This window comes from Eubalaena glacialis, chromosome 3, assembly GCF_028564815.1.
Source record: "Eubalaena glacialis isolate mEubGla1 chromosome 3, mEubGla1.1.hap2.+ XY, whole genome shotgun sequence".
Lineage (NCBI taxonomy): Eukaryota > Metazoa > Chordata > Mammalia > Artiodactyla > Balaenidae > Eubalaena > Eubalaena glacialis.
In genome coordinates this window covers 170,763,808-170,781,937 of record NC_083718.1, presented here as the reverse complement: position 1 = coordinate 170,781,937, position 18,130 = coordinate 170,763,808, and the positions used below count along the sequence as shown (strand labels likewise).

The 18,130-nt window shown below is 56.9% G+C and overlaps 1 protein-coding gene across 1 annotated transcript in view; it reads right to left on the bottom strand.

Annotated features, from left to right (window-relative positions):
• Positions 1-1,201: 1,201 nt before the first annotated feature.
• SDC3 (syndecan 3) overlaps positions 1,202-18,130 on the bottom strand; it is a 37,553-nt gene continuing 20,624 nt past the window's right edge. The window contains exons 2-5 of the mRNA XM_061184595.1: positions 10,647-10,764; positions 8,412-9,025; positions 6,175-6,466; positions 1,202-5,212 (exon numbers count right to left, since the gene is read on the bottom strand). Of these exons, the coding sequence (XP_061040578.1) occupies positions 5,046-5,212; positions 6,175-6,466; positions 8,412-8,993 (1,041 nt within the window). The 5' untranslated portion in view covers positions 8,994-9,025; positions 10,647-10,764 and the 3' untranslated portion in view covers positions 1,202-5,045. The remainder of the gene's footprint in view (positions 5,213-6,174; positions 6,467-8,411; positions 9,026-10,646; positions 10,765-18,130) is intronic.

Sequence of the window (18,130 nt, the reverse complement as noted above, 5' to 3'; positions counted from 1 at the left end):
CACCCCCGCAGACCAGTGTCATTACATAGTCATGAGACCCTGGTTTTTAGCTCTCTCCCGAGTAGATTAAGTGCTCACCAGGATGGCACCTGGGGGCACTCAAGAAACTTTAGTGAAGGGAGGGCAGGATGGGTAGGATCTTGTACCACATCCAGGGGCCTCAGCCTCCAACCCACCCCAGAACCATCAGGACCCTGTGTGAGTATCACATTTTAAGATGAATAAATCTCTAGAGGACATGGAGAGGTTTCCTTTGGAAGAGGAAGGGTTTTGACCATGACACTCATGCCTGGAGCTATCCCATGGCAAGGGGGCAGAGCCCTGCGTGCCTCCAGAGGAGAATGAAGACCAGAGAAAGGAAACACAAGAGAGGCAGATTTTGGCTAAAAATAAAGGACTTCTCAACAGTCAGAGTGACCTGGTCCCCAGGATGCACCAAGCCCCTGTCATAAGAGGTGTGCTGGCAGGGGCAGGGAAGTCCCCCAAGAGGCACTGAAGAAGGGATTTCTACCCCAAGGGGCCCAGGGCTGGCCCTAAGGCCCTCCCAGCTCCATGATCCTGTGATCCCAGGAGGCCATCTGGGCTTCCAGGCCACGGAACTCCTCCTGTCCCGGGTTCGGTTCTGTCCCAACGCCATCATCCAAGACCCTGTGAGCTGAGGTTGACCGTGCTGAGTGTCCCTCCTCACATAGTCCTTGGGGATGTTGTTAATGCTTACCCCATTTCTCAGGTAAGAACACTGAGCCTCATGCCAAGTAGCTTCTCCAGAGTCAGAGCTAGGAAACATCACCTGGGCTTGAAACCAGGCCCTTCAGACCCCAAAGACATCTCACCTTGGCCAGTCCAGTTCCAATATCCTGCGGTCCCAAGATTCTCTCCTGTGGCTGGAAACCACAGTTCTTCTTCCCCTGGGGCTGGACCACAGGGCCCCCGGTGCCACCACAGCCTGGCCCCGCCCAACCGCAGCGCCCACTCAGCCTCGCCGCAGTCAGCTCCATGGCTTCCCGAACACTCTCAACCTAGAGCAGCTTTTACCATAATGGTTCCCACGAGGGGCTGTCGGTCAATTTTCTTTGCTTGCTTCTCAATTTCATTTAAAGGGGGATGTGGCTGAGGCCCAAATGGGACCGTGGGCTGCCCCTCCCCAAATGACCTCCATGCTTATCTCACACTCTGACCACAGTGCATCATTTCGGTTTAATTTTATTTCCTCTTATAAATGGGCACAGCACAGGAAGTGTTAAAAAACAAACAAACAAACAAAAAACCACAGTTCCTTCACAAGGCTGGGACAGGTGAGCACCCACAGTGGGGCAGGTGCCTTGGTTTCTTTTTCCAGTCTTTTTCCACCGCTTTTTCGTATTTAAAGTTTTGGCCATGAACTCAGGACAGGTATGGTTAATAAACAGGTTATGAGGGAGAGGAGGGGCAGGGAAGGCCTGGGGGAGGGAAGGACAAACTCCCCTGACCCCAGGCCGGGTTCTTGGAGGGATCTGTATAGGAGAAAGGACGCACAGGAGGGACACTGTCTTCAGGGGGCTCTCTGGAGCCACACTGCTGCCTACGAAAAATATTTACATGCATTCGCCACGCTGGGGCTGGTGCGCTGAGTTGCCTGGTGGGCACCCGGGGGATGCTGGGGCCATCAGCCCTTAGATGGCAACTCTGGGGCCCAGCCTCGGAATCTCTGTAAATCTGTACACAGTCTGTGGGCTTCTATTTACAGGCAGGAGGCCTGGGGAAGCAAGTCCAGGGTGGTGGCTGTCAGGAGAAGAAATTCAGGAGCGCCAAGTAGGCAGTGCCCACTCCTGTCCCATGAGGCAGAGGTGTGTCTGCTCCCTGTGCCCAGGACCCCATCTGTCCAGGAAGCCTGGACAGATGGCTTTGCCAACCCCAGGAGGGGCTGACCTGCCCGGCCCGGCCCCGGTGACCACCCATCTGCTTCCGAACAAGGTGACCAACCCTTCAGGGGAGGCATCCCCTCTGGCCCCCTGGGGAGACAGAGCTTGGGCTCTAGGAGTCACAGCTGAGGGGTGGCCCCAGCCCGCCTTGCACTCTCTGGCAGCTGAGGCCCCAGAGAGGCTGTCAAGCACACAAGCTCCCTCTTCCTTTGGAACTGGCCACGTTTCCCGGCAATGCCAGGGCCCTGCAGGACGCCCTCCCCAGGAGCAGCGGGGTGGCTGGGGACATATTTGGGCAGGGCCTGCACGCATCACACCATGTATCCAGGCAGGGTGAGAGCTCCAGCTCGTCCTTTGTACCGCCCACTCTGGGATCGCTGCGCTGGGCTTGGGCTGGCTGGGATGGATTTGGGCTGATCGGACGGTGTGAAACTTCATGAAGGTAAAGCCTGGACAATTTTCTTGGTTCCAGGGCTCCATGAACGAGGCCCTCGGCCTCTTCTCGCAAATGCTAAGGACACAGAGAAAAGGCCGGTGCCAGGATGCCCCAAGTTAGAAGCCAGCCCACAGAGCATGAGGAGTTAGGCCTGCTGGGGCCAGGCTGGACCCATGCAGCCCCTCTGAGCCCACTCCAGCCAGCCTACGCCCTGCTCAGCCGTCCTGTGCTCGACCCTGCACCCACCACGGGCTCCAGCCCCATGCCGAGGCTGTGCCCACTGCTGGGTCCCTTACCCCAGTCCCAGCATCCCAGAGCTCCCCTGGGTGGTCCAGATCCCCTCTCCTTCTTGCTCCCTGGCTTCTCAGCCTTGGCCTGCCCAGGCCTTCTCACCAGAGCTGCTGCCCCAAGACAGCAGCCCGCCAGGAAGCAGGGTAGAGGGAGACTGGGACTTTGGTCTCTCCTGTCCCTCAGCCCTTACACTCCAGGGATGACTGAGGCCAGGTCACCTCCAACAGATCGTGGGCCCAGGAGGCCTCCCCCTACTCCTGCCCCTCAAAGAGTGGGACCAGCTAGGTTCCTCACCAGCCTCCAGGCCCTGCCAAGGGGGCCTGCAGGTCTGAAAGATGGAGCCCCAGCCTGGGAGTAGGACAGTGGAAAAGACAGGCTGCAAAGCTCCCTGGGACCTCACCCTCACCGCCTCAGGCACCCCCAGCCCTCACCCTGCACAAGTCTATTGCCAGCAAGTCTTGAAAAGGGAACAGAAATAAAACCCGGGCTCCTGACTTTAATCTGGGTTGTCGGCAAGGGGTGGGGGTGTGAGGCCCAGACCATGACAACTCAGACCACATCCCTTGGTTCCAAGAGGCCCCACCAAGCACACCCCCCATAGGAGATTTGTGACCCCACATTTAAAGTATCTACATAAGAGGCTCCATCTGCAAGGGTAACAGAGATGGGGGAGGCGGGCTGGAGCCTGTGACACCCCGACTCCAGCCTGCCCGCAGCCCTCGGCCTGGGGCAGTGCGTCTGGATGGGCTGCTTCCAGCTGCAGCCAGGACAACCGCCAGGTTGTCTGGCCAAATGAATGGGCAGGTGTCCACGGGAGGCCCCCAGGGGCCCAGGGGTGGGGCTGAGGTGGACCCGGCAAGGCCAAAGGGAGAGGGCGCAGAGGGCCCAGGTGCAGGGCCCACCCTCGCAGGCACTTTGGAGACTTGTGTCCTGGGAGGCAGAGTCAGACCCCAGCTCAGAGCAGGAGGGGGATGTAGGGAGCCCAGGAGCCCCACCACATGCTCCCTCCCCACCTGGGGCCTTCAGTCCTGGGGGACCCAAGCCCCCTCCCCAGCCCAAGGCTGAATTCTGGGAACCAGCCTGCCTTCCTCAGCAAGTGGGGGACTTGCCCCCAAGCAAGCCCTTTGCAGGCTACAGAGAGGAGGGAAGCAGGCAGGGTGAAGCCAGGCTCAGCAGGTGTGCAACGTCCTGAGGGGGCTTGTGGCAATGGCCCCCACACCGCACTTCATTCCAGGAAAGGCAAGTGTCCAAGTGTGAGAGCGGGGCTGTGTGGGTGAGACTGTGCAGCCACGTGGGATTGCATCGGACTTGCCGGGGTTGGTGGCAATGTGGTTGGTGAGGGTGTCGTGAGGGCTGAGTGTGACAGGGCACCTCAGGGGACCCAATATGGGCTGATTGTTCTGGCCTAATGGCACCCTCCCCAGTGAGCCTGAAAGCTGGAGGCAACGTGTGTGGTGTCAGGTGTATGGGTGGGTGGGGGGTGGGAGGAGTGTGGCAGAGAGGGAGGCAGGCCACACCGTCACCACTGAGTAACGATGATTAGTGACTTGCATTGTCATGAGCATTTGGGGGCACGTAAGAAATGAATAAACCTCTTTGGAAGAACGTGTGTGTCTGTGACATGTCTGGATTGGCTGGCTGGTCAAGATTGTATATAATTTTGTCACTGCGTGCTTTTGTCTGTGTGTGACAATACGTGTGACCATGTGGGAGATAGTGTCTGTGCAGAGTCCACTCGGAAGGAGGTCCAAGCAGCCCAGCCCCTCCTCACCAGTGGCTGCCAGCGCACTCTCGGGAAGCCAATTCCTCAGGGGCAGACCGGGAAGGAGGTGAAGCCTGTGGGTGCATGTGCATCGGGCAAGGGTGAGGGAAAACGACCCCACAACCCCAGAGAGGCCGGGACAATACAGGTTGGTGGTGAGGGGTACTGTCTCACCCAGGAAGGGAGGGGGCCTGGGACAGAAGCAAGAGGTTGCAGTGTCTCAATGATTTCAAGGGCTGAGTTTGCCAAATGCTTGCCCTGGAAACCAGCCTGAGTGCCTCTCTGCCCCCAAAAGGAAACCTCAGTCAGCCCCGTGGGGCCAGGTTGGGGCTTAAGCCCCACCCCTTCTTCCACCAGCCAATCAGGAGTTTCCTTCCTCCTGTCCACCTGACATGAGGTTCTAAAGCCCCAGGCTGGTGTGGGCGGACAAGTGATGAGCTCATAAGGGCACAGTCTGGAGCAGATGGCAATGCCCCCTGTCCCTTGGGGAAGAGCTGTGTGAAGCTGGCAGTCTGGGCAGACCTTGGGAGGGTGGCAGAGATGAACTGGGGCCAGGCTGTCTCCCAGGCCCAGTCCCAGGGTGGGACTGGTGGCTCCGGACCAGGGAGTGGGCGCAGGGGTGGCGCTGAGGCTACAGGGAGGCACTCTGGCTCCGCTAGGCGTAGAACTCCTCTTGCTTGTCGGGCTTCTGGTATGTGACGCTCGCCTGTTTGGGCTCCTCCAGCGTGTAGCTGCCCTCGTCCTTCTTCTTCATGCGGTAGATGAGCAGTGTGACCAGGAAGGCGGCAAAGAGGGCGCCCACCACCCCGCCCACAATCACAGCTGTGGAGGAAGAGGGCAGAGGTCAAGAGCCAGAGGCAGGGTGGGACGAGCTTATAGCCTGAGGAGAGGGTAGAGGGCCCTGGGGGATGGGGGCAAGAGTTGGGAGAGGGCTGGGAATCTTGAACCTGAGACCAGAGTTGGAGTGAAGTTTGGAGTCAATGCTAAAACACCAGCACTGGCTGCCATTTACAGCCCTCACTGCAGTCTGGCACTGTTCTAATCACCTGTTCTCATCACACGAATGCATGGAATCTTCACACAGTGCTATGAGGGAGGTGCTGTGCTACGGTCCTCATCAAATGTAAGATGCCATCAATCAGAAGATGCTCCGGTATTTTATATACCCTTAGGATGGAAAAATCTCTGCCATCTAAACTAGGACACATCCCAACTGCAGAAGGGTTAACATATGAACAGATGTGCACTTAGAATTGATTAAGTGCAAAATGATTATCCCCATTCCACAGATGAGGAAAAGGGAGCCTGGAAAGGTGAAGCACCTGCCCGAGGCCACACCGCTCCTAAGTGGGGAGCAGGGTTTGGACCATGAATCCAGAGACTCTTCAGGAGACAAGGCCAAGGGCAGGTCCTCAGGGCTGGCATCAGGGTGGGAGCAGATCAAACCAAGGATGGGGCCAGGGATTAGGATCCAGAGGTTGCGGTCCAGGAGGGGTGAATCAGCATGGTCCAGGGAAGCAGGGGTCAAGGGCAGAGTCTGAGGAGGGGTCGGAGGGTGTTGAGGAAAGTGCTGGAGGTAGGATGGAGGTCAGACCCTGGGATAAGGAAGGTCAGAAGAGCAACCAGAGGGTACGTCCTGGGGTCCCCGAGTCCCCAGCTTTCCCTTCCTAGGAAACTAGGCTCCTAGGAAACCCACACCCTACCCTCCCTCCTGGGTTCCTAGAGGGCAAACTGAAGCCCCACCAGCTGCCCCCTCTGGGCTCCTCCCAGGCCCCAAGTCTCACCTACGAGCACTTCCTTCCGCTCCAGGATGCTCTTCTGGGGCAGCTGAGCCGCCGAGCTGCCCGAGTCGATGGCATTGTCCAGGAGGCCGGGGCCTGGGCGGGCACCCTTGGGCAGCGTCCCAGGTGGAGGTGACGGCTTGGCCACGGCCCCACCCACAGCCACCACCTCATTGGCTGTGTCTGGCTGTGTGGTCTCTTCCTCCGGCAGCTCAAAGTCCCCACTGGGTCCCCCGCTCACTGGCACCTCTGGCTCATCCCGGATCGTGGTCAGGAAGAACTCTGGAGTTGGGGTCTGTAGGGAGGGTAGCATGAGCTCAGGAGCCAGGCCCCAGCACCCCCTGCCACAGTGCAGCCATACACACATGCACACAAGCCCACTGCCACCACGCCACTTCCCTGGTGGGGCTGACACTCAGTAAGCATGCACCATGTGCCAGGCCCTGTGCTAAGCACATCATGGGCATTTTATCCTCACAATATCCTCATAAAGGAGGTATTATTACCCCTAATTTATAGAGCAGGAAATAGGCCCAGAGAAGTTAAATGACTTGCCCAAGGACACACAGCTAGTAAGTGGTAGAAGCAGAACTAAAATCCAGATCTAGCCAACTCCAGAATCTGTGCTCCTAACCACTATACTACACTGCCTCTATTCTCATCCTGGACACATCCCGGTCCCCATCCCATCTCCATTACTTCCTTCTCCAGCTGCCTTTCTAACAATCCTTAGGGGGTTCCTATCAGGGACTGCTGCTTGGGGACAGCTGGGTGCAGTTCTTAAATACGTGGGCCTGATCCTGGATCCATGTGCCTAGGGCAGGTGTGAGTCCCTTAGCCTGAAGGTCAGTCCAAGAGCACCACAAATCTCAATGGCTCCCACCACATGGAGGCAGGACCAGAGTTGGGATCATGGCAGGGATGTAGCTGCTTCACAAGTGGGCATGGAGAGCGTGGGTCTGGTGTCCAGGCCGAGGAAAGGCCGTGAGCAGAGGCTGCACCAGCAACCTGGTCTCAGTGGCCCAGCACTGTCTCCCTGACTGCCTGGCCAAGCATCTGTGAAACACCAGGTTGTCCCGACTGCTCAGAGGAGCCAAGAGCAGGGCCTGCATCCTGCTGGGGCCGGCTGGGGAGTCGGAGGGCCTGATGATGACCTGAAGGCAGCTCCATAGCCTGAGGGCCCTCCTCTGTGAGGCAGATGCAAAGGGCTTTAATACCCCAATCAATGTCCCTACATGCCCTCCTTGCCCAGCATACCCAGCAGGGACCAGGCTACTTCTGCCACTTCCTTGATCCCACCCATCCCGGCATTCCTTACATCATCCTCTTCCCTTCAACCTCCCCATCCATAATACCCCGAACACACACACACACACACACACACACACACACACACACACACCCTGGAGGAGCTCTGGAGCTGACTGCCAGGTTCAAATCCTGACTCTGCCATTGCTGCCTGTGAAGCCTTGGAAAGGGGCCTCACCTTTAAGGGAGGATGACAGCAGTGCCACCCCGTGGGGTGAGTGTGAGGGTGAGAGGAGATGGCACAGGTAACGTGTTCAGCACTGAGCCTGCCACCCAGGCAGCACTCCACGAACGTAAGCTGCAGTATTCCTCTCACACAGCCCCACTCTTAATCCCCCTCAGATGGATAGTAACAATAACAACGATGATGATGATGATGAAAACAAGAGTGAAACTTTTAGCTTACTTAGTATTGCCAGGCACTGTTCTAAGCGCTTTGGATATGTCGGGAAACTTAATTCTCACAACCCTATGATTTGTATTCTATTATTTTCTCCTTTTCACAGATAAGGAAACAAAGGTATAAAAAGGATCAGTGACTTCCTGAAGGCACATGGCAGTGGAAGAATTCCAATCCAGGCTGCAAGGCTCCTGAGTCTGTGCTTTTAATCAGAACACACAGGCCCCTGGCCCCTCCCCACATCAACACTCCCATTCACCCAGCTCCTTCCCCATTGATGTCTTGTCCTAACATCTAAAGACCCAGGCCTGGTCCCTCTTCCATCCCCATCCACCTCAATCTCTGTCCTCGTCCTATAACTCACCCCCAGCCTTGGCCCTCCGGCCTCATGCCTATCCTACCCTCCCCATCCCTGTCTGGCTCATCTCCAGAACCTCCTAGATCTCACCCCTGCCCAGCTCCGTCCTCCCTCCCCCAGGCCCTGACCCACCCTCCTCTGCTCTGATTCCCTGTCCTCTCCCCACCCGCTCACCTGAGCCACCTCCGTGGGTCCAGGGGCAGTGGTCCCCAGGGGCAGGGTGCTCTTCTCAGGGATGTCAGGCTCCTGGGTGGTAGCTGGCCTGGGAAGGGCCCTTGGTCTGGAGGTAGCTGTGTTGACCAGCCTGGGTGTTGGGGCCTCTGTGTCCAAGACAGCAACTGTGGTGGGAGGTGAGGGTACCGCTGGGGTGGTGGCCCGGGCTGTGGCTGCCGTGGTCAGTGGAAGAGGCATAAGCCTCCGTATGCCGGTGGTCCTTACGATGGAGGTGGTGGCCGTGGAAGGGGGTGCTGCAGGAATGCTGGGGGCGGCAGTGGCCACTGTGGCGGGCACTGTGGCCACAGCTGGGGTCCCTGTGGTTGTGGCAGCAGTGGTTGCCGTAGGAGTGGAGATGGTGGTGGCTCTCTGGCTGGGCTCTTCTGGGACCTCTGTCACCAATGGGGGGCTGGTGGCTGGCTCTGGGGTGGGGCGCTCAGAGGGGAGCTCTTCAAACGGGGTGTCCACAGGCTGGATGTCCATGGTGGGCAGCACCACGGGTGTGGTGGACACTGCCAGGGCCACATCTGGGCTGAACCGCATGGCTGTCTCGATGCCCGACTCCTGCTCGAAGTCTGGGGGGTGAGGGGGAGAGGAGAGAGCTAGGGAGCTGGGTGATTTGAGGGGCATGAGGATCCCAGGTAAGCAATGGCCATCAAGATGGGGGACTCCCAACCCTCACACTTTGCATAATTTTCCCAGGACAAGATGAGGGAAAGGAGGAAGGCACAATGTAGCCAACGGTTGCCAGTTGGCTGATACCTAGTGAATGTTCCCCAACTCTTCTCTGCCTAGCCAAAAATTCTAAGGGACCACCTCTTCCAGGAAGTCTTCCCTGACTATTCCAGCCCACCCAGCCTGGAGCTTCCAGCAGGTTGAATCCAGGCAGTGGCAACTCAGGCCCTACTGGCTTCAAATCTTGCTGGAGGTTGCAGGGAGGAGGGGAGGAGGGGAGTGGCATTCTGGGAAGAGTCAGACATGGGTACAACCTACATGAACACACATGGTGGGTAAACTAAGGCTCCCCCAGAGGCACAGGCAGAGAGCAGGAGGGAGAACAAGCCTCTCCCACAGAGGATGCTTGAGCACTCCGGACTCCAAGCCAGGACAAGTGAAGGGAGGGCCTCGGGAGAAAATGAGGAGAGAGAGAGAGAGAGAGAGAAGCCACAGCAGCTCCCAGGGGCCTAAACTAGGCAGAGGAGGGGTGGGGAGGAGCCAGGGAGGTTTGGACGTAGAGATGTGACCCATCGGGATGGATTTCATGAAGATTTCATAACTCACAAGAGGCTTACAGGAGTGGGCTAAAGTGGGAAGACTAGAGGCAAGGAGCTGTAGGTGGCCAGTTCCAAAGCGCACAGACCCCCTACCATCCGTTAGGCTCGTCCTGCCCCCTCAGGGGGCCCGATCTCAACACACACCCCTTTTTACTACCATTTTTAGAGCTCCTTCTCTGTGCCAGACCCTGATGTCTTAAACTGAAGCCTTCCAGAGGCTCTGAGAAGGAGGCATATTTATCACCATTCACAGATAAGAATAGACCGAGAGAGGGAAAACGGCTAAAGGTGGCACAGCTATTTAGTAGCGAAACTGGGATTCGAACTCAGTGTGCCTCCCTGATCTCACGCTACTCTATTGGCCTTTCTGGACAGGGCCCCGGAACTGGGTTGTCCCAGGCACCACTGGAGGCACCTGCCGTTTTCCATCACTGCCCTAACCCTGCCCTTGGCCACCGCTGATTGGACAGAAGGGGGCCACCTGACCTAAGCTGAGCCAATCAAATGGTCTCTGCTGGGGATCGGCCACTGCAACTGAAAAGGGGCTACTGAGTTCCTCCAAGTGGTCACAACAGTACTGAAAACTGGGTTGCTGAGGGGAGTCTGTGTTCCCTGACAGAGGCCGGAGGTCTGCAGGGGACCCAAGCAGTGCACAGAGAGACGCAGAGACAGAAGCAGTGGGGAGCTGGGAGTGCTAGGCTCTGAGGCCTCAAGGCCCTGGTTCCACCCCAGGAAGAGTGGCCTGCCCTTCCTGTGCTTGAAGTCCATGAGCTCCCCCTGTCTGATCTCCCCCTCCCCTACCCCACCGTTTAACTGAGCCTGCGAGGGTTCCTCTTCCTTGCCATCACAGCCTCGGATGGGGTACTGGAGGCAGACTGGCATTGCTGACCCAACATGCAGGGAAAGGGAAGGGGGTACTTACAGCCCGAGCCCGACCCGGAGTAGAGGTCATCCAGCTCATCATCGGGGAAGGAGTCATCGTCCCCAGAGCCCTCGAGGTCCACGGGCCTCTCGAAGTTCTCACTGCGCCAGCGCTGAGCCTGGGGAGGGCAGAGTCGGGCACAGGGCTCAGCACCTGAGGCCATCAGCCTGCACATGCCCAGAGGAACCACAGACACTCTCATGGGCCAAGTGACAATGGAGGGACAGCATCAGATGTGGCCTCCACAGGGGTAAACAGAGAGCCGAGGTAAGCCGGATTACCACTTCCTGCCTTGTTGGGTTGCTGTGAGCACGCAGCATGCTAATATGTGCTGAGTGCACCTCAAAGCAGCAGGTTCTCAGCCCAGTTAGCGTTACCCTCGGTGTGGCCAGCACCATCTGCCCCCTTTCACCGCGGAGAGGAGGGAGGCCCCATTGCCCCAGGTCACCAGAGAGCACGTGATATGACAAGATTCGGACTCTGCTAGGGACCCAAAGTCTCACACCTCAAAATCCCAAAGGTAGGGCAATTAGGCCCATTAGATAGACATGGGTGTTGAGGAGGTTTGGGGCTCTGGGAGGGAAGTACCTTGGATAAGTGGGGGAGGGAGAGAAGGGAGTGGGCTGCAGCCCTGGCCCTGGGTCCTCCCCAAAACAAAGTCAGCCACCCTGTCTACACTCCCCCCAAAGTATCTCAATGCCGAGAGTCAGCTCAGGGCACGGATGCCACTTTCACTTCTGCCAAGGGTCTCCTGAGAGTTTGCAGGGGTGAGAGGGGCTTCTCCCAGGGTCCTGCTCTCCAGACCCAAAACTCCCCCAAAAATCAGAACCTGGGAGGGCCAGGTGCTGTGGCTCCTGGGCATGGACCATCCCTCCCCACTGCAACCCCGGGCTGAGAGCCAGCACTAAGGACATCCAAGACTGGAGCGAAAACCCCCAACCACACTTTTGACCCTGGATCCAGACTGAGCCCAGCCACAGTCCCTGCCCCCTGAGAGCTTACAGAGAAAGATGACCTGGTGCTCAGATCTAAAGGATTAGCACTTGGATCTTAAGCAACTGAAATAGAGAGAGAAAGGCATCTCAAGCAGAGATAACAGAATAAGCAAAAGTTCTGAGGTGGGGAAGTACAGCCTGTGCCACCAGAGCTGGGACTGACAGCCTCATCCAGGGTCCCTCGGAACCCCTGCAATCACTGGATTCCTACCACCGGGTCCCTGTCTGTTCCTGGAACATGCATGGTCTCTCCCACCTCTTTCACTCATGCTGTTCCCTCCAAGAGAACACCCTTCCTTCCCATCCCCTTATCCTCCAACTTCCCACCAGCTAACTCCTGCTCCCCATCACTTCTGAGAAGCCCTCCTACTTTGATCTTTCAGAGCATCCTGTGCTTCTGAATTCACAACTACCACTACTTGTGAGCTGTGCTGGCTTGGGTATATACTTTTTCTGTGACTGTTCCCACCCCCACTAAACTACACCTCGATGGAGGCAGGACCGTGTCAGACACACAGTAGGTATCAGGAAGTATCTGTTAGGGAACAGGTTTGGAGTTGGAGGATGTAATTCCCAGGGCAGGGGTGGGGCAGGGACAGGCCGGAGTTGAGTTTGGGGAAGCCCCATCACAGGCTCTCAGTGCTTGGCTGGTGACTTTTATCTTGGAAACTGGTCATGTTTTATCCTGACTGCACATCAGAATATTGTGAAAACATAACTTGGCGGTTCAGCAGGTCTGAGGTGGAGTCTGAATATCACTACTGTTTGACAGACATGGGGAGCCACAGAAGGTGTGTGAGCAGGAGAGGGGCTGGATTGGCACTGCGATCTGTGCTCAGACTCTCACACTCCCACCCCTGACGGGCCCCCTTCTGGAGCTGCTATGGAGCTAGAGAGAGGATCCCAATCCTGGCTTCTGGCCCCGAGCCTCGACCACCTGCTCCAAAGCCCTACACAGGCCACGCAGGGCAGGAGGCCAGGGCAGAGAGCCAGGAGATTCCCCCCACCATACCCGTTACCACACACACACACACACACAGTCTCAAAATAATGAATTAATCAGTATTTACTTGCTACCAGTGAGTCATGGAGTGGAACAATTAGAGTAATTGCTCTGTGACTAATTGCTGGGTCTTCCTCCGTTTTAGACATTTCAGCAGCTACCATCCAACCTTCCCCAGCTCCCATCTCTGCTCCCACTTCCCAGAAGAACAAATCCCCAGGACCTGAGGTGAGGGGGCTAGAAGCTCCCACACTACCAGCCTCTACCACCTGGGCCAGCTAAGCTGGGGTCCCTTGGAGACTTTCTGCTCCATTCTTAGGCAAGTAGCCTGAAGCCAGAGACGTGCAGCAGGATGGGGACTGAGCAGGGATGGGGCTCAGACTGCCTCTCCTGAGCAGGTCCATCTTCACTGTCTCTCCATCCTTCCAGGCAGCCCAGGGAAGGTTGGAAGCCCTTTAGCTGGGAGGAGGGGTTCTAAGAAGTCTGTGGTCCCAGGAGAACCCCAAACTGGGGTAAATGTGGGGGCCAAAATAGGGTGTCCTCATGATTCCACAGTGACCAGCACCACACACCAGCCCCTAACACCCTGCAAAGCCACACAAGCCTTTGAAATGACACACCCAGAGACATAGAAAGAACACATACAGACACACCCTGACACACACTCACCTAAAGGCAGACAGAGGCACCGCGTGTTGGCATGCCTTTGGGTGCAAACAGGCACATGCATGGGGGCGGGCACTAGATGGGGGCACACACCGTGCAGCTCTGAGGCTCAGAGACAAGTATGGAACCTCCTGTGAACCCATCAGCCTCCACTCAGGTAGCTCTCACCTAGATACTATTCATCCCTAGCTCAGTAGCCATCGGCATGACAACCGTTACCATGACAACCATCTCCTCCATGCTAAGGACCAGGAGCTCCAGATCCCCACAGAGATGGGGGGGGGGGCAGGAAAGGGAGAGATCATGGAAGAACAGAGAGAATGATGGGGGTAGGGGGAGACACTGGATGGAGACAGAAATGCAAGGACAGAGGGAAGCCACGGGGTCAGAGGGGCAGTGTGGGGGGACAGGGAGGAGGGAGTGGAGGGAGGACTGGGTGTGCGAGAGAAAGGGAAGGCAAGAGTGGGAGGCTGAGGGAGAGAATTCTCTCACATCTTAATTTAGCCTCACGCTCATCAGACAAAGCTGGGGAAAGGGCCACCTCAGTGATTTTCCAAACCTACATCCAAGAGAACATTCTTTCCAAATAATAAGCAGCCCCCAGATGGGGTAGAAGGGGTGATGGCCAACAACCCAGTCACCCCTGAGCTCACCCTGGGAAACTTAACACCGGGACACCTGAGACCTGGGGGGCGGGGGGTGGGGTGCATGATGCTATCTTGCCCAAACCCCCCCCAAGTCTACTAAGTGCCAGCTGTACCCCTCCCTGGGGGACCAGGGCTCACGGGGCCCTCCCAGGAACACTACAGGGGTGCTGGAAGCTGCAGCTACCAGGGCTACAGAGAGGAGAGAGGAGAGAGATGGGGGGTGGGGAACTGAGCCTGGGAGGCAGCAGGGAAAGCCTCAGAAGTCACAAATGCCAGAGGAGGATGGTGAAAACAGCTTTTGACCCCCAAATGACCTCTCTATTTGCATAATTCCATGCATAATTAGCAAAATTATCCATGCCATTCCCTCAAAGGAGAACTGAACTCAAATGCCGGCCTCCCCCTGACCCTCAACGGTGCCCCCTCCAGGTAAACCACACACCCTCCCATGCCTGATAAACACATCTGCACACCCAACCCAAGTGTGCGCGCGCACACGCGCACACACACCAGCACAGACGCATACACAGTCATGATCCACATTTACTGACCCTAACCTGTGTACCCACCACAACTCACAGACAACAGCCTGACACGTACCACCGTGGGCTCACCCGTTCACCGCCTCTCTAGATGAACACACAGACACACAGCTGCACCCCTCTCCTCACCTAACACACCCCACACAACGTCCGTGGGTTGTGGCACACACCAACCCTCCCCACGTCCAAGCATGCCCCCTGAGTCACATATCACTGCCCACATTCCCCATGGCAGCGACACCCTCGGACTCTGACAAAAACCTCACGACCTGTAAACAATCTTTTCTCACCCTCACATCCCCACACGCCCCACACAGCCCACTGCGGAGGCCCCTGCACCTTCTGCTTCCTGCCACCACCAGTCCCGGCCGCGACACCCAGCCGGAGGCTCCCCCAGCAGTGGGTGAAGGTCTGAGCTCCCCTGGGGAGCTACTGAGGGTCCTCAGGGGGTTCTAGAGGCCTCTGCCCACCACTACGGAGGCCCTGTCCCAGGTCAGGCGCTGGAAGAACTCTACCTGCTCCACCGTCTTCAACCATCACAGCCTCCCAGGATTTTATTATCCCCACTTCACAGATGCAGGCACTGAGGCTGGGGTTTAGAGCTGAGACATGAGCACGGGTCCTTAGCCCCTGGAACCCTTGCTCCAAACACTCCAGGGTAGCCCCCAATCTGCTGCTCATCTGGGGTTCCTACACCTGTGACCCACAGCCCCTGGGCAACCTCAGCTCAAAACTACCACCCCTCCACCCCTGCACACCATACACACGCCGGCACATGGCAAACACCCCAAATGCTCCCAAATACCCACTCCTGCTCCCCACATGCTCCACCCATGCGTCCCTGAAAAAGCACCTACTGCACCATACACATGCCCCATCTCAGACACCCACCAACAGGCCCCTAACACCTGCATCCCACTCCCCTCCACACATGCACACCATGCCCACACACCATGCACACTTTCCCTCTGGGGTATGTACAAGCACACCTACAATGCCGGGGTGAGACATAGCACCTTTCCCAATGGACTGGCACACCCCCTGCCATTTTTTCTCACTGCCCCCTTGCCACCATCCTACCTTGAGCTGACCCACAGCCTTGACCCAAAGAAGTACCTCAGGCTCTCTGACCTGATGGGACCAGCAGTGACCAGAGCTGCCTGCCACTCACCCGCCCCCACCCCTACCTGATCCTCTCCATAGTTTTAGAACTGCTGGGATGGGTGGATAACTTCCACTGCTATCCCTCTCCAGTGGGGTTGGGTGGGGGGGGACATGTTCAGGTAGAAAGGCAGGGCATCTCCCTCCTCCGGCTCCCTCCTCTGGCCCCCAGCCTCCTTCCAAGCCCTCCTTGGAGACCAGAAGTCTGGGGTCTTTCATGCCCAGCTCCCTCCACCTGCCCCCCGCCCCCATCATGAGCCTTCCCAGAGAAACAGGATAACACAGAAGTTAAAGCCAGAATGAATCGGCTCCTCCCCTCACTACCCATCGGACATCAGGCAAGCCACTGAGTCTCTCGGCACCTCAGTTTTCTCATCTGTAAAATGGGGATGCTAATAACAGTATGTGGACTCATAGGGGTGCCGTGAGGATCAAATAAGATCATGCAGGTAATGGGCTGAGCACAGAACCCAACACTGCGAGCTGAATAAATAAATGTAGCTGTGATTATTGTTAGGTACATGTTAATATTTCCATTATGAATTCTGAAGATTTTACCTCATTTAAGCCTCACCAACCTCCTGAGGGGAGTAGAATCAGGATGATTACACCCATGCTGCAGATGAGGCTATTAATGCCCAGAGAGCCTAAGTGGCATTGCCAAGGCCACAAAGCGGGGGAGAATGCAGAGAGAGAAAAAAGGAGAGGTTGGATGCGGGGAGAGGAAGGGCGAGCTACAGAAACAGGCACGGACACACAAATTAGGTCAGCTGTAGGTGGGCCAGGAGCCCAGCACCCTGTGCAGTGCTAATCATGCTGCAAAAACTAAGAATAAAAGCAAGTATAATTAATTCTGCCCAAGCTTCCTTCCCCACATTAGCCAGTCTCAGGCTCCACTCTCCTGGTGACTGGAGGCAATGTGAGCAGGGGTTGGGAGCCCAGCTTCAGGTTCAAGTCTTGGGTTCCAGTCCAGCTCTGCTTACTTGCTGGGTGACTCTGGGTGAGTTACTCAACCTCTCTGAGCCTCTGTTTGGTTAAATAATGATATACTCTTCATGGAGCTGTCGTGAGAATCAAGTAAGATGATGCAACAAAAGCACTCCTGCTGCCCAGCACACAGCCGGCACTCAATAACCATTCGGTGGTCTTACCGTGGTACATTTTTCTCACCTTCAGGCCTGAGTGATGACTGAGTTCAGCTCTCCCTTCTTACAGATGTGGAAATTGAGGCTCAGAGAGGGGATAAGAGGGGCAGGTGGTGGGGAATTAGCCTGCCAAGCAGCACTCAGAGAGGTAAAGTGATCTGTCCAGCGACACACAGTGACTTAACACTAGCTCCCAGAAGGAGGGTGGTCTCAGCAGAGCCCTCTGGATCCCCACAGGCTCCATCCCCACCAGACCCCGTCCCCAAAAGGCCCTCAGTCCTGTGAGAACTCAGTGCCCCTCACGCTCACCAGCTCCAACCCGGAGACCCAGAGCGTCACCACAGGAATGTGGGCCGGGGCCAGGCTCTGGGCAGCAGGACAGCCAAGGGGGCTACACAATGGAGAGCCTGGACCGGGAAGGGGGACGCCTCAGTCTCCACCCCCTACCCATCCACAGCTGCCCTGGCTGGGAACCTAGCCCCCGCCACATTCACTGGCTGCCGGAGGGGTGAGGGGCATGAAGGCTGCATCTGCCAGGAAGGGGCCACAGAGCCCAAGTCCCAGACAGCAGAGGGGTCTGGAGGAGGAGCAGGGGGAGGAAGGGCTGAGAAGGCCCACCTGACAGACCTCCCCACCCAAAACAATCAGCAAAGCCCAGACACACACACTGTCACCGACTCACCCTCCCACCACCCTTATTCCAAATACCCACCCCCAGACCATCCACAAGGGCAACTGAGAGGGCAGGAAACACCCCTTTGGGTCCATCCCACCTCAGCCAACTGCTCTGCAAGAGACATCCTGACAGCAGAGCCCTCCCTACCCCACACCCGTATTCCATCAGCTCCAGCCCACCACCCCCATCACCTTCGCCACTACCTGCCGCTGTGCTCCCACTATCCTCTCCAGAACCCCCTTCCCCATGGTGGCACTGCTCTCATCAACACTGGACGAGAGAGCTAGCAGCATCCTGGCTCAGGAGGCCGCAGCCTCCCAGACCCAGACAAGCCCCCTCCCCCTTTCTCTGCACTTCCATTGCCCCATTTGGAAATGAACCGGTTGTCAGCTTGATGCTCTAAGTGCCTTTCTGATTTGGACACTCTGGGTGTCCAAGAATTCAGCCCTCAGGTGAAAGAGAGCCAGGGCAGTGTTATTTATAAGAGAGAAGAAGGGGAAACAACCTACATTCCCAATATCAGACAACTAGTTAAATAACTTAGGGCACCACCACAACATGGAATATTATGCAGCTATCAAGAACTGTGTTTTCACAAATCCACACTGTCTAAGTCATTAAAAGGCATAAATGCATAACCAAAGGCTTT